At 37.7% G+C, this 16921-nt stretch overlaps 1 protein-coding gene across 1 annotated transcript; it reads right to left on the bottom strand.

Annotated features, from left to right (window-relative positions):
• Positions 1–460: 460 nt before the first annotated feature.
• Positions 461–13378, bottom strand: arg2 (arginase 2). The gene is made up of 8 exons (NM_001079217.1): positions 13244–13378; positions 11405–11477; positions 6652–6829; positions 5729–5888; positions 5136–5230; positions 4480–4584; positions 3182–3318; positions 461–2008 (listed from the first exon to the last, which is right to left on the bottom strand). Exons 1-8 carry the CDS (start codon positions 13358–13360, stop codon positions 1791–1793), a joined length of 1083 nt encoding a protein of 360 aa, NP_001072685.1. The 5' UTR covers positions 13361–13378; the 3' UTR covers positions 461–1790.
• Between the last annotated feature and the right edge of the window lie 3543 nt (positions 13379–16921).

The raw sequence follows: 16921 nt of genomic DNA, 5'->3' as shown, positions 1-16921 counted from the left end.
TCCTACCAACAAGTAGCATGGAAAAAAACATGCCAATCATGCACAACCATTCTCCTTCTCTGCCCCAGTTTTGCTACATTATAATGAAATTCCACTCAGTTCCCAACAAACCCTCTTTACAGCCAACAAATCGCATTTCCATCTCTCTTGATGCCGGTAGCAGAACTACTCTGCGCCGCAGCCCCCCCCCCCCCAAAAAAAATAGATACTGGCACAGAGTAAATCCCCACTCTCCTACCTGATAGCCGGCGTGGAGAAGAGATATATATGCCACAATGGATGAAGCAGATACTGTGGTCCAGGCCCCTCATCCTCTGGGCTCATTGTGACCAATGGCTCTGCTTCCTCTATTGTTACGCCACTGCTTAATACCTGTTCTCAGACCCTACTGCAGTACCCCTTTGCCCACAACCCCTGCATGCAATACATAGTAATATGACAAAACAACAATAAAGAGAAGTAATTAAGAAAACGTTTTATTAGTCATAAACTAAGATAAGTTTAAATCAATGGCAGACATTAGTAGTAATTTAACTTTACCCAGAGTAATTTAACTTTACCTTCCTATGCCAGTGGTTAAAAATCATAACTTAACATGTGACTATTACATTGTTTTTAGGTTTTGGGGGTTAAATTGATACTCCAGTCTAGTGGCCAATTTTCAGGCTTCTCACTATAAGCTATAACAGCACAACGATTAGGACAATTATACATCTAGAAATACTGGCCAGGGTGATTGTAACACAATCCTTCATTATTTAAATTCTAACACATTTTGGCTCTGAAAGAAGACCAGTAGACAAAAGAAAACCACTATGAAATAGCTGCAGAATCTTTTTGTCTGGGTTTTTTTATGTGCTGACACAGAGACAATGATACCAAAAGTAATACATGACGAAAACCATTTACCCAGGGCAGGGCACAGTTATTTTTTATCCTTGTTTTTTTATACATGCTATACATAACTTCATGCATTATCCTGCTGCAGAAAGGTGAGAGCTGTAGGTTTTTTTTATCAGTACCATAATGAGCCCTTATTTTCTGTAGTCGCTGTGATCCCTGGCACAAATGCCTTTAGGTGGTTTCAATGGTGTGTGAGAGGCTATGGTAAAACCCTTTTTGGTTATGTGTTCTTAAGCAACTCAGTGGCAGGCCTAGAACAATTAGAGCTTTGGACTGTTCATAATTCCAGTGACAGCAACGTGACTCCATAAATATATAGTAGTTTATTTGGTATCACATAATTGCCTTTTTTATCCAAAATTAGCTCAGTCATGGGGCATTAAAAAAACAGATTTTGCTTATTTTAAGTCCTTAACTTGAAATCAATGCATAGGTTATAAAGAGAGGTAGTGGATTTAAAATTTAAGTTAATTTATGTGAAATACCCAGAGAAACAATAAGAGAAACAGTTTGTGTTTTCTTTATTTCTTCTCTTGCTTGTTTGATGTTTAATAAATCTGAGGCAGACAATAAAAATAGGGTAATAACCCCCCAAAAATAACATGCAAAAAAACCACAAAGAAATACAAAACCTGTTTAGTAAATCTAGATCTAGATGTGCCTGTTGGTCAAACTTAAATATAGATTACCATTATACCAAATAATATATAAGTGCCTAGACCTGTTTGTCTATCTTGACTAATACATAGTCAAGATTTTTACATTTAATAAGGAATAACATATAAAAAAAGCAGTTCTCTCCATGGAGTGAAACAGGCAAAGTCTATCCATCCTCAGGAGTTGTATTGCAGTTCTGGAATGCACAATAGGAGGAATGCTGTTCATTTCTAAATCCTCACTTGCTCTTCATTGTCTGATTCATATGATGTGCTGGGTGTAGGTAGGACATCTATAATTGTGTCAGCTCTAGTGTGAGCTCCCTCTCTTGTCTGGCCAAAACAAGAGGCGATGACATCCACTGCTAGGTTTGCGGTGGCTTTGACTTCTTCTGATGTGGCAGCAAGAACTGGATTTACTTCCACAAGATCCAAGGCAGACAACATTCCTGCAAAAGAACTCAGAATTATGACATGAAAACCAAACTATATCAACCAACAGTTTAAGGGGGTTGTTCATTTTTCAAACACTTTTTTTAGTTCAGTTGGTTTTAGATATTACATCAGAAATAAAGACTTTTGGCAATTGCTATTTATTTTTTTACCTTTTTCTAATATCACAGTTTAACGTGTCATGTTTCACCTTCTCGTAATCCCTGAATTTCATTAATAGTAGCTGTTAAAAGTGCTAAATAGTTGCTAACATTCCACAGATGCTGCTGAGAAAAATATCAACTAATGTAGCCAACTGTACTGTAAGCTTTTTATCAGCTTATGTAGTTTAAAATTGGGATTGCAACATTAACCCCCAAACTATCTGAAGAAATAGAAACATAAATTTAAACTGCATACGCTAATAAAAAGCTTAAGTGCCGAAGGTCCTCCCACACGAAGACAACTTCAGGGTTGGTGCACACAGGAATTCAAGCACCCGTCGCCTTTTCGCCATGCTGCTATGGAGCAGTTTGTCACTAAAATTCTACATGAAGCATTTAAAAAAGGCAAAAGGGTATTTAAATATTTTTGTGTAACTGTTCCTTTAAGTTTTAATGGGCACCTATCAGGGCCTAACTGAACCCGCATTCCAGTTAATAGAATCAATAATGTTTTGGGTTTTTTTTATTGCCCCCTTCAGCACTATGGCACCATTCTGGCACACAAGCATGTAAATTAAACGTAATAAGCATAATGAGTGAGTCATGAGGCTCTGTTAATAAGCACATACAGACAAGGAAACATTGCCCTTGGCATGGGGTTGGGGCATTTATTTTTTTTAAAAACCAATATCTATTGGCCTGCACCTCAAGATGTTTCTGGGGGTGGGAACTGGATATCTGCTGCATTGCGAGTACATTAGCCCAGAGGTGCTAATATTTGCACTTGTAGAACAAAAAGAAAAGAATTGCATTTCACTGTATACAGTCCTGTCGGGTTTGGCAGCGCTACACACAGAGGGACCATTAAGCTGGGGCACAAGAGTATCCCATGAAACACTTAAAGTGAATTCCTGCTTTCACTTCTACTTTATTTATTGCTTTGAGACCTGAGAATCAACCAACTCAGTACAAATGTTATTTGTGCATATAAATGTAATTTCTTATACAGATAAAATAAGGAGTCACCTGTATTATGAATTTCCTCTGTGATATAGACACCTTCCCTGTAAGTCAGTCCTCCAATGACAGGAGTTCCTGTAGCTGGTGCTAGGGCTGGGTCAAATGCATCAATGTCAAAACTCAAGTGAATTGGCCGATCTCTCCTATAATATGCAAAGAAATAAAATAAGATGAAATATCTCCCCTGTTCTGGAAAAAATGCTTTAAATGTATTTGGTATACCTAGGGGGCCATTTGTTTTCCAATTTGGATTTATGTGTCACATTTAGAAAAAGTAGAGGTTTTAGTGCAACAATTCAAAAAAGCTGCAGTTTCGTGACTTTCCTGAGACTTTTGTTCCTGCACAGACTTTTTAGTCAGATATTCGTGGAAATGAGTATATTCGAATTTTTAAAAAGACAAAAATTTGAGTTTTGGTAAATAAACCCCTTAGTATTAATCTTGCTGATTTAGGTCAACTCCATAAAATATGAATAAGAAAATTTAGTGCCAAAATATAACCTTTGGAGAACTTGATATGAATCAATATAATTCTATGAATAAAGTAATGATTACCAGTTTAATATATATTTAAATTATGGTTATCAATTCATTGAATTTTTACCTAGATTAATAGAACCCGGTCATGTTAAAAACTGACCAACCCATTAGACAATTATCTGGTGCTGTTTCTCATAATTCCCCCTCTCTGTGTAGCAAAATTGGTGGTAGTTTTGAACAAGGCGAGCAACTAACTTTGGAGCTAGATTTCAATAAACATTGTAAAATAGCTTACCCAGTGTGCATACAATAATAGGTGAAACATATATGCACCAAAAAGCCACAAACAGTGAAGTGAATATTTTGTCATTAATATTGCACTTTATTGCAAATGGATACTTTAATTGGTTCACAATATTCCCCCTGCAGTGCAACATCTGGTCAGGTATCCTTAGAGTATAAAGTAACATATATATAGTTGTTATCAGTCATTTTGGTACAATGCAGGGGGTAGTCAAGACAGTAAATAAGCATACACCCTCAATATTACCCTGACAGGGATTTGGGTCTTGACATTCACTGTTCTGAGAGGCTTAGTGATGCCTTTATCTAAAAAAAAAATGCCCATGGCTAGGAGGAGTCATCAAGTTCATGTAAGAAATGGAGTACTGCAAATAGCACTCGGTACGACAGCACTAACACTGACACAGTATCTTAAGTAGGGCAGTCAGTCTGAGCTTCAGTGACAGTCTCTTGTAACAAGAACTTGATCTATCTTTGGCACAAGCCAAGGCAAGCCACCCCATCCATTTCTTAAAACGTACCTGCCCAGAAGCTGATCAAAAGTTTTCTCCATGACTTTTTTTATTCCCATGCAATCGATGTGTCTCATTGAATAATATGAGATATTATAATTCTTTAAAATAAATCTGCAACAATAAATATGAATTGTGTCATTTTTTTTGTACAAATGTGCATTTATTATATATATATTTCCAACATGAACACCGAACAAGCAATGCTTTCAGCAAAATATATATATAAGAAAATGATGTCCTGCAAGTAAGCATTTTGTCAGGACTCCAAAAATTAATTTAAGAATGAAGTAGGAAGTTTCATTATGTTAGGGTAGTAAAAGTACATGGTTCTTTCAGAAGAGTAATTACAGAGACTGCAGGGGTGTCAAATGGGCCAAGTGAATTAGATATTTAATGACCAAAAAAAGATTAAATGCAGTGAGGCAGACCTGGTCTGGAATTAAAAATTGGCCCTGGCCTTTCAAGTACACAGAGGTCCAAATAACCCCCACCAACCCGCTAAATAGTGACGGTCTTTGGCATCAACAGATTGATCGTTCAGGTCATGGGTGTTTAGGGTGATAAGGAGGTGACCCTGCTGCAATAAAGTTTATACTAGCCTTCAAGCACATTTAGTTCCATCTGGTTTCCTGTTTCATTGCACTTAAGAAGCTGGTACTTACTGCTCAGCTGGATCCAGGTCTCTTAAACCAATGTATACAATGTCAGACTTTGATAGGCATGGCTTTGCCCAAGAGAATCCAGGGATTGGTGGTACCTAGTTAAGAAGATAAGAATTTAGATTTATAAGCAAGAGTTGTACATGGCGCCCATAGACATACACAGATTATCGACTTTCACTAAAGCTGCATGAATTATTTGATTTGCTATTTTTCTATTGCAGCCTATTAATGCATACAGCATGCCTGGGAGAGTTAATCAGGAGATCCTTGTTGACCTGGTGTTTTTCACAGCAAAACCTGATACTGTAATAAGATGCAGCTGTTTTGTAGAACTTTGCACACTGCTCACTGAGTTCAAAATGAACAGGTGGTTTAAAGGTGTTTTCTAGAAGAGTCATGCCTTAAGTGCAGATCAGGAATGCCTGGGCAGTTTGCCAAATGCTCAAGGCTTGAAGGTTTGCATTGCAATAGCAAGAGTAAAAATAAGCCAATCAGAGCTGACTATATACTACCTGCCCCTGCCAAGCCTCCCTGCTGCCTGGACACAGTCCAACAAATCATGCACAAGGAATTTCACAGCAGAACAGCCGTACCTTGTCCTGAAGCTCCCTCAGTAGAAACGACACTGGCTGCCCATGCAGGTTTCCTGATGGAGTTGTCAAAGGGGTGTTAATATCTGCGTGGGCATCCACCCAAATTACACAGAGGTCTGGGCACTGCTGGGCATGGCCAGTGATAGATCCAAAAGCCAAACTGTAGGGCAAAAAGCAAGTCTATTACATATAACATCTATTTCTTTTACAAATACAAGAAAAAACTAAATTCCAGCTGAAGCCTGTTTCTATTGTTAATGACCATCTGTTAATGGGTGTTAATGCATGTCCAAGTGTATTAAATGGGTTAACTGTGGGTATCAAAGAGTGTTTCAGTTATAATGTACTGAGGGTAAATTCTGTTACCAGATGGTCCCTGTCAAATCACCCCAGACAATATCCATACACCTAAATGTATCATGTTATGTGCCATGATTTACAAGCCAAAAATCCGATATGCCATATATAGCAAGCGGAGTGTGTAACACTGACACAGAATTTCATCAGTCACTCAACACTTCAAAGAGTCCTTTTTCATTTAGCGGGTGTAAAAATACACGCAGATACTAAAATAGTTTGATTTTCTGTCATTTGCACAAAGCTATTTACATGTAAAATGATAATTAAAAAGCCTACCCAAAGAATTTTAGAAACCCAAGTGTATTTTTTTAAGGGCCAGTATATGCTGAACATACTTTTTGGCTTTTGTTTTAATCAGGAAAAAATCAATGGTTTTGTTTATTTCAAATTAGGGAAATTTATGGTCAAAATGTTTGGTCCTTGTATAGTAGATAATTAGATTACCGGTACACAGATAAACAGAAGTCCATGATCTGTGCACTGGTAATCTATATATCTGCTTTACAATGACTAAACATGGAGTAGCTTCAGTCTCTGTTTGTTTAGCTCAGGAAGAAACTCACCTGTGATCTCCACCCAAGGTTACACAGGTATGCCCAGCTCCCACTGCTTTGCTCACTTCCTCAGCCAGCACTTTGCAGGCAAGTCCTACAGTACGAGGATGTTTAACAATGCTGTTGTACAGTTCATCATTAGGAACTTGGGAAAAGTGTAAGTCTCCAAAGTCACATACATTGCATCCTGTAAGAAATGAAACCAGTTAGAGTATTATTTTATTTATTATCCCATTTATTATAACTTTACTCTGTAAATGTTTTTGTTATAGCATGCTTGTTGGGTAATATAGTTCTATTCTATTGTCTCCAGAAATCTATTCTATTGTGAGCAGAAATCTATTATTATTTTATCATTGCTTTTGTTATTTCCAATGCTAGATAATGCTGGAAACGGTTCTTAGATATAAATCCATTTTTATTTGTAAACCTGCCTCAAAATCAGTATGTTAGAATAAAGAAAGAATACTGAATTTGCAATATAATCTATGATACCCTTCAGTTAATGGGAATTCATATTAGGTTGCCAGTCATTGCTTAAAGGGGTTGTTCACCTTTCAGATAATTTTTTATTATGATGTAGGGAGTAATATTCTAAGGCAGTTTAAAATTAGTTACAATTGGTAGATCAATAGGAGAGGGCCTGAATAGAAAAATAAATAATAAAAAGTAACAATGACAATACAATTGTAGCATCACAGAGCAATAGTTTTGGCTTCCAGGGGTCAGTGACCCCCATTTGAGATTTGGAAACAGAAGAAGAAACTATAAACTATAACAAAAATTAATAATGGAAACCAATGGAAAAGTTGCTTCTTTTAAATTGTGACCCTAAATAATTGCATGCTTGCTAAGCAAGATATTAACATTCTCAGACATTAACCTGTTTGCTTCTTTATTCAACAATAATTGATAGTTTGTAGAGTACCAAATAAAATAAATAAATCAATCAAAGTAAAGGCAGGTAAAAGAAGGTAAGATAAGCCAGGAAGCAGCAGTTCACGTCAGGTTAGCCATGAAAACAAAATTTTATGATAAAGGGTTTAGTGCTGTTAGTCACAGGGATTTGGCAAGTGGAATTACCACATGCACAAGGTAGTATTGTAAAACGAGAACTGGTTTTAGCTAGTTATCAGCTCTTCTATATTAGGAGCATAACATATGTATAGGAAAATTGGGTGTAAGAGGCTTGCTAATGTGGAAACATTTTTGCAAGCAGTCAACAAGTATTACATTTCAAGAGTCAGTATTGCACAATTTTTCACTGCTTGATTGAAAACATGATTAGGTTACCTACAGGTAACAGATGAACGTTAACCCTTCCATTGACATACAATAAAATGACTGATGCCCACACAGACATACATGGAATATGTGGCACCAATGTTTTTAATGGCCAGAAATTTACAGTGTTTTCTGCTTTATGAAAATATAATGTTAATACAAAGGAAAAAAAATAAATTAATTGAATATTTATGAAGCCGGCTATGACTGTGCATACATTTTGGTCAAATGCAACAGAATTTGTTACACCACTGGGAAGTCCATTGAAATTAATATAAGAGTATAAAAAGCTACACAGAAATCCCCATTAGTGTAATTATACAACCTGTACATGTTTGTAAATATTTAACAATTCCATAGTTCCTGGCAAAAGTCTGAGGAAGGCCTTCGCTGGACTGCTTAAGGTCTTCAACTGAATACCTATAGGATGAACTGATAAGCCAAGTCAATGCAAGCCAGGTCTGATTACCCAACATAAGTGGCCAACCTAAATAATACTTTTGGGCCTGTACTAAAGTCCCACTAATCATTTTCTCCATCTAGTCAGATACTGTCTAAGCAAAGTAGAGGAGTTTATAACAACAACCAGCCTCACATTAAAACCCTGGGTTTGAGAGGCCTGGCATTTCTGGGAGTTACTTCAATGAAATATTTCTACAGATGAAGGCTAATGGTGGCCCTGGGCGATTTCACTTTTTTTCATTTACATACAGCAAATCGTACTGAGTGGACTGTTTCCACCAAACAGCATACTGAATGGAAAAGGTCTTCTACCCACCATACAGAATTGGACTCAATATTCTGTAATTAATTATGAGTAATATACGTACCCAGGTAGCATATATAGGACAGAGCGTATGTTGTGCTTTAAGCATTAAGTGCAATAACCAGTGAGAGTTGTTGGGCATTATTGTAATCCGCCAGATAGAAAATGATAGCAGATTATAGTGAACATCACTTGGTAATCTCCTAGCAAAGACATTAAATCAGGCAATATGTATAATTTAACACCCCTGCAAGAATATCACATAAACTACTGAAATAAAAATCTAACCACCAGTGCAAATTTAAAATATGCATATGAGAGAAATCTAACCTTACAGCAGAAGTAATTTAATAGTACTTAATTGCTAATCCCAATGAAAGCATACTGCGCATTAGATATTACAGTTGCAAACAGCATAAAAGTATAGAGGAAACACTGTAATGCATTGTAGAAACAGAGAGCGCAGGCTTCTATCTGATTTGTGGCTAAATAGACATCTGGAAGGGTTTTGGCACAATATTGTTCATATCAACGCCTACTTGCATGTATTCTTGAAATATTTCTTTCTGTTTTATTTTACTTCCTCTCCTTCCCCTTGCAGCTTTAGTGATATTTGTTCAAGAATAACCATCAAAATGTTTCATACCTGACACTTTTCCCTTTTTCCTGCAGTGAGTAGCCCTGTTATCTACAAGCACATTGTTAGCCCTTGTTGGCCTATTTCCTCTCCTAGATACTCCTGGAAGCCCATCTTGAAGGTCAAATAGGATGAGACTTTATGACCTAGGGTGAGCATGTATTTGCAGAAATTTTAGGGGCTATACCTAAATGGCTGATAAAGCAATATTTTTATGTGTAGCATAATTATGAGCTAAAGTGAATTAGACTTTAATGTCTTTAAAGTTCCTATTGTCAAAGATACCCTATGGTGAATGTAGCTGTTCCAAGTCATTCAGAGTGCTGCGTAGCTAAAGAAGAAAAGTGCAGAGTAATGACCTTAATATCATGTTGCTTCTCTGTCTCCACAGCGAGAGAGTATAATCTTAAAACAAGGTAAAAAGAACAAAATGTCTCTTTCCACATTGTTATTAGCTAACATATTATTTGGTGGTGTTTTTCCCAGTTTAAAAAATATCACAGAGAGGATTATTTAAAGTCCAGTCTAAGAGCCTGTTTATCTCAGACGTTCCTCTACACACAGGACACTTCTGAAGTTACTCTGGATGACTTGCAGATTTTAGATTGACAAGCGATTTGGCATCTTTGGAATCTGAAATAAGATCACTCTGCAAACAGGAGGATGTGTTTCGTCTCCCAAGAAGATAGTGTTCCGGGACAACACGTTAAATCATCTTCCCCACTATTAAAATGGAAAACTACTAGGTTCAAATGTCTTATTGCATGGCCCTCTAAATATGATTTACATATCGCAAAAACATGCTCTGTGGTGCCAGTCATGTTGACTTGAGTGTTTGCACTCAATATAAAACCCTCCTTCCAACCTGACCTAGATTATAATGAATACAGAGTTCAATAAATTCAGTAAATCCATATCTATCTATCTATCTATCTATCTATCTGTCTGTCTGTCTGTCTGTCTGTCTGTCTGTCTGTCTGTCTGTCTATCTATCTATCTATCTATATACACCATCTTGGATTGTAGTCTGCACAGAATTCCAGACACACAGATTTATTGTTTCAGGGGTGGGTTAAGTGACAGGTCAGACAGTTCATATGTATGTGGTAATACAGTCACTTATAAGACTGAGGGATACCACAGTTACATATATTCCTAACATAATTCAGAAATGCAAACAATTTTATGGCTATACTACACAAATCTTATAGCTTTAAAATTGCTGACCTAAGCTGATTTCACTGCAAGCAATCGTACACAGACATCAAGAAGCTATCATAAATAATAAAATAATTTTTCTCCCTTTTGACTATTGTTGAGTACAAGCTGATTGTATAACTTTGCCTGCACAGTGACATTTGATTTATTAATTTGACAAATATATAAAAAAAAAATATATATATATATATATATATATATATTAGGAGACTTGGCTCTTTCATGTACTAGGAATATACCATTTATAAATTAATCTGCCATGTTCTTTAGAGGGAAGGCAGAGTGTTGTGCAGCACCTAAATAACAAGGTAATGTCTGCTTGTGTCCTTGTGTACTAGTAACTGAATGAAAGCTCATTATGTTAAGGAGCTATAATTCCTTCAGCTTTGGTGGTAACTATAATATTTAGGAGGATTTGAGGGAGGAAAATAGATAGAACAGATTGTATCATGAGAATAAATGGTTTTAAGCATCCAAGGGTTCATTTACCATTGCCAGAGGGTTCAAAATTGCTCTCCCTAGGTACAGACCACAGTGGACTTGCTATCATGGTAATACTTGGTGCAGGCCTTTAGTTTCTAAAAGTCATGTTGATCGATACATCAATTAAGTGGTAGCCTGATAAGTTTTGGGACATAAATGTTTTGTAAATTTCAGTTAAAGGTGGATTACAGAATTAATTATATGCCACCCCACCCACTTCTGTCTCACCGTTAGGCACACTGCTTTATTAGGAACTACATAACCAGTGTATTAGAGATATCTGATATTTTAAGAATTTAAAAATACATATTTATATAATTGTCCATCCTTTCTGGTTAGAGCAATCACAATGGAAGAAAGTTTAGTCATCTTACCTAAATTGGACAGTCTATCAATTAAACCAGCACTTCTTATGGCTGCAGGTCCATGCTCTACTCCTCTTCTTTTCTATAATTAAACACATTTCATTAGATGATAAAAATCTAAGATAAGATAATTCAAATCCACACAAACTTTTCAGTGGTGCACAATCATGACAAACATGTGAAGCAGCATTTGGAGTAAGATTTGACTACTTGGAGTTAGAAGCATTACACATACAAATAGCAATTAGGTGTCTAGAGCTGTGATACAAGACACATAAAACAGGGAATAATGCCATTGTCGGACTCTATAATAAGTATTATTTATATTAGGCTGTAACCTGTACCTAATTAACCCATTAGGTATACAATTGTTCTTGCAAAGTAACGTTTATTGTTTTTTTATTGGTCTGCTTTTGGCAAATTCCCCATTGAATTCCATTTAATGTTGCTCCCACAATGGTACTTTATGGCAAGTCAGCAACATATACTGAGTGCTTCCATTATACTTATGCCCCTGTCCCCTATGGGCTATAACAAACAGTGCTACTTGTAGCCAGCTAATTGTTGCAATTACAAAACGCCTGCCATAGACAATATCGATAATTGTTTCTGCTTAAACACAAGTAGAGACAATTATCAGTATTTTGCAGCCATGACAAGTAGCTCTGTGTTTCACTACCCTACATGTATAGATGGGAAGCACTAAAAAGCAAGGTTCTTTCTCTGGACAGACCAACTGTAATCTACAGGGGTAGAAAGACAGCCTACCTGTTCCCACACCAAGCAATGGTTAGGCATTGCTTCATGTATAGGCAGCTTTAGGTAAGACTCAACAAAGGTCTTAATTAGGATATGTGCTTGTGTAACTTATATAACCTTTATAAATACAAACTTTATAAATACAGTGTTGATGTAAACATAAAAATTGATTGTTAAGTCTCACTTGAATAAATACCAGAAAGTGAATTAAGTAACTATTTGTGAAAGATAAAGTTTCAGTGTAAAAAAGGAAAATTACGTTGAGATAAGGAAAGTTATATTTTCTGTTTAAATTTTTTTGTATATGTATATCAGTCAATAATAATAATAATAAATAAGGAATGTGTGCATTGCAGCATATATATAACACAGAAACATGGGGTAGGCTTTAATGGAAATGCCAGGGATGAAGCATGTATTAACACTAGAAGAAATCATGATATAAAAGAGTATTCATCAAATAAACTAATATTTGTATAATCAATACCGTAATCTTAATTTTTTGTTAATGACGTAGGGCTGGATTTTGATTGGGCACATAGACTTTCCCACAATGGCTTAGTGTGGCAGCCATACTAACACTTTATAAAGTGACAGAGAGGTCAAGCAGGTTAAAACTGACCTGAGACTGTTGCATTGCACTATTTTGTTCTGTAGTTTTAAAAAACAGAATCAAGGAATGTCTAACTTTTGTTTGATACATACAGCAACATTATTTTTTTCCACCCAGTAGACTGTGCATTATAAGTGTTAATAATGTAGATTAAGTTAGCTTTATCATAGGATATAAATGCGTTTCCAAGAAGTGTAAGTGCCCCATAGAGAAGCTTCTGTACTTATATACAGCAAGAGCCCTTGCATGGCCACATGCAATTAACAATGAACTCAAACTAGATTTTTCCGACTGAGCCAGTATGAGCCGGGTTGCCAACTCTGCTCATTATTATAAGGCACTGACCCCCTGTTAATGACTGCTTTTCATAATGATTTGATTAGTACATTCAATGAATAAACACAGTATCTTTCTATCATCAATCTATAAGCATGCCTGTGTAAAAATGTAGTGAACGAAATAAAATGGATGCTCACCTGTCCCTTGGAAAAGGGTGCCCCGATCACAGCCACTGAGTGGGAGCATTTCTTCTGAAGCTTTATGATACTGATTTGCTTCTTCAGCAGCCTGACAAAATTGCTTCTGATGGACATGGCAGCGAGTTATATAAGTGATGCTGGAATGACAATGCGGGAACCTTGCTGCATGTGTTACCAGTAGGTACCAGTCTGAGCGCTACTCGCCGCATCATCATGCTTTTGTCCGCTTACTGCGATGGCGCTCCCCTCCTGCTACGTCACACGGGCTGTCCAGTTCCAGCCAATTAGAGAGCTATCAGGCAGAGGTGTGCCGGCACAGCCCACCCCACGCCTCCTACCCCTGGGAGTTATTTAGGGATCCGAGGGAGCGATGGCTTAGCCTGGTTATTAGTGATTTCTGCTATTTCTGTTACCTGTAATCTTCCCGTCTAGAAATCAAGGTATTATGTGTCAGTGTATGCAGACTTATAGGGGGGCCAGATCAGCCCCTTGGCCAATTGTACAGACACTATTTATGCACAAACTGTAGGGAGGCCACTTCTGTCTCTGCGAACTGGACAATTTCGCCTTTTGCTGCCTACAACATATACCTTACATAACACGTTTATATGCGTCTAGTTTTTAGGTAATAAGCCGAAGTCATCATAAGCTTGCAATGTGATTGGGGGTGGGGGGGGGGGGGCATACGCTTCAAATCATTTATTTTTATGAGGTTATTGGTATTGAGACCGCAATTGTCAATGCCACACGTCACACAATCCTCTCCCACCACAAGAAACCAAAAACCTGTCTGTGCACCCTTAATAATTATTGTTTTAGTTCACATCAGTACCTTTTCAATGAGTGTAAATAAGTAATTTATAAAGAGGGTTCATTTTCTAAAGGGGTAGCAAAGTGCAAAATGCAGAAAATAGGTGCTAAGTGACATATATTTTACCCACATTACACTTTGAAATCCCTAAGTAGTACCTGCTTCTCTCTTAAACTGTTATACAAAGTTTGTGCCTTCGTTTATGTGGCATGGGACACAAGGAAAGTCTGTAGGTTTGCTACTTGTCTAGTAACCCATAACAACCAATCAGCAAGTAGCATTTACTGGTCAGCAATCTGATAGGTTGCTATGAGTTACTAGATATGGGTAAAAACTAATCCTTTTTTTGAAACATTACCTCATTAATATGTATTCAACTTATATCTGCTATCGGTGGAACAGAGTGAACACAATATTTTATATGATAGTGTGATGGATTTGACAGCTTATTAGCTTGTCTGATCAATATTAGATCAGTATTAATATACAACAATATTAAGAGCCAGCATGTTACACAGTGCTGTACAAAATAGGGGTGTATACAATGAACACAGAAATTTCATAAAAAATAAGTGTACAAGGTTATGAGTTCTCTTGACAAAGGCATTCAGCTGAAACATTGGGGTAATTCTCTCATCCAGGGTACCTGCTTTCATGCTTTTTTGCTATCTTTTGATGGGTGGTATGCAGGGGCAGTAGATTATGTTTTTAGTTGGGGGGCCAGGGGAGGAAGGACATGCTCACCTTTTGTGGCCAAAGAGAGCCCCCCTGAAGCGCACCTGCCCTGTCCCTTTCCCACCCGAGCTTCCTTCCCCCCACCTGTGCCACCTGCACCTCCGCCTCCATTTAGCTGCAACTTCCAAAACCAGGGGGGGAATCTGGGAGGCTCTCTTTGGTCACAAAAGGTGGGCATGTCCAAAAAGGTGAGCATGTCCTCCCTCCCCTGCGCCCCCCCCGGGTTCCGACGCCTATGGTGGTATGTATATATGGAATTGTGTCTGTGTACAGTGTTATTGTATGTATGTGATACTGATTTTGCATAAACTTTAGATATATTAACTGCAGTACCACTGCTTTGTATTATGATTTTTTTTTAGCATGCAGGTTATTTTTCTGTATTTCTTTTGTTCTTAAGTCCTATTATTGGGAGGATTATTGGATCCTAGTGCCTAGGAATCAGTGATTTAAAAATTTATGGGTGAGTGCCCTCCATTATCTTGAATTTCTGTACAAGCAGTAAGGAGGACCCTGCTCAATACAGCATTACATTCTAAAAGGGAAAGGTGTATGAGACACCAAGGGGCACATTTACTAACCCACGAACGGGCCGAATGCATCCGATTGCGTTTTTTTCGTAATGATCGGTAATTTTGCGATTTTTTCGGCGTCTTTACGATTTTTGCGTAAAAACGCGAGTTTTTCGGCGTCTTTACGATTTTTGCGTAAAAACGCGAGTTTTTCGGTGTCTTTACGAAAGTTGCGCAAAGTCGCGATTTTTTCGTAGCGTTAAAACTTGCGCGAAACGTTGCGCCTTTTAAGTTTTACCGCTACGAAAAAGGCGTGACTTTGCGCGCAAGTGTTAACGCTACGAAAAAATCGCGACTTTGCGCAACTTTCGTAAAGACGCCGAAAAACTCGCGTTTTTACGCAAAAATCGTAAAGACGCCGAAAAACTCGCGTTTTTACGCAAAAATCGTAAACACGCCGAAAAAGTCGCAAAAAATACGAAAAAGTCGCAAAATGTTCGTTTCCAATCGGAATTTTTCCAATTCGGATTCGAAATCGTGTCTTAGTAAATCAGCCCCAAAGTGTGGGGATGGGCAGGAGTAAGCAAAGTGCAGGCTAGTGATTAACATGTCAGATGAGTGTGTTTCAACATGAACCTGACTCTAATGCTCTCCTTCCCCACCCAAAGTCCTCTTCTATGTTATGACCTGCACCCAACTTGCCTCCTCTCTGATGTTTAACACTATAAGATCAGCAAAGGGGGGGTTATTTGCTTGGAATTTGACCTGCCACCTGCCGAAACCCAGACTTTGGGTCACCTTCTTGGTCCAAACCACCCAACAAGCAAATAAACTCAAGGTTTTCACCTGCTCATCACCAGTACAGCCCTAGCAAAGCCTTGTGTTGTGGAAAAGATCATAGGTAAATAAATGGGTGTTTTGGTGAGTACATGAAGATAATTTCATTGTAGAGACTGCAGAGGAAAATTGTTTACTCAAGTGTATTGGACTGGCAGAAGCATTTATGGATAGGGGAGAATAGCCTCCTTAAAATCTTTCAATACCTGCCACACTGGTTGTCCAGAGGTTAATAGTAAGGCTGCAACATCTCCTTAATCACTTAGATTTCCTTCTCCTCCTGTAACCCACTCGCCCCCCGCTCGGGAATTTGCTTTGGCTTCTGGCTTGTGGGCATGCTCAGTTGTTCTAAACTCAGATTACTAAACACGCTCTCCAGTCTAGTAGCCAGTGAAGAGATGGCACTGGTTTCCATAGAAACTCAGCTCTAGATGTCTGCTTCAATTTTTTTCTCCCAACTTTCTCTCCTGAGCTCAGCTCAAACAAAGCAGAACTTTTATCAGAGACAGTTGTGCCTGTGTGAGCCTGTATTCTTGATGAAATGTATGCTGAATAAGAGTCTTTTGTGTGTGTATGCTGTTTGCAGATTTAAATGTACAGTATCTGATTATGTATCAGAGGGTAAAATGGCCACAGGGTGAAAGCTGCTATTTGCTTTAGGAAAATGTGATGGTGCTGGCAAACGGAGGGGATATATGCAGTACAAATAATGCCATTTGGGTGGGGGAGACATGCCCAACTGATATACATTGTAGGCTTTACATGTCCTTTAATAGAGTT

This window comes from Xenopus tropicalis, chromosome 2 (assembly GCF_000004195.4).
Source record: "Xenopus tropicalis strain Nigerian chromosome 2, UCB_Xtro_10.0, whole genome shotgun sequence".
Classification (NCBI taxonomy): Eukaryota; Metazoa; Chordata; class Amphibia; order Anura; family Pipidae; genus Xenopus; species Xenopus tropicalis.
The sequence above is the reverse complement of the archived record's forward strand: the minus strand, read 5'-3'. Positions and strand labels throughout refer to the sequence as shown.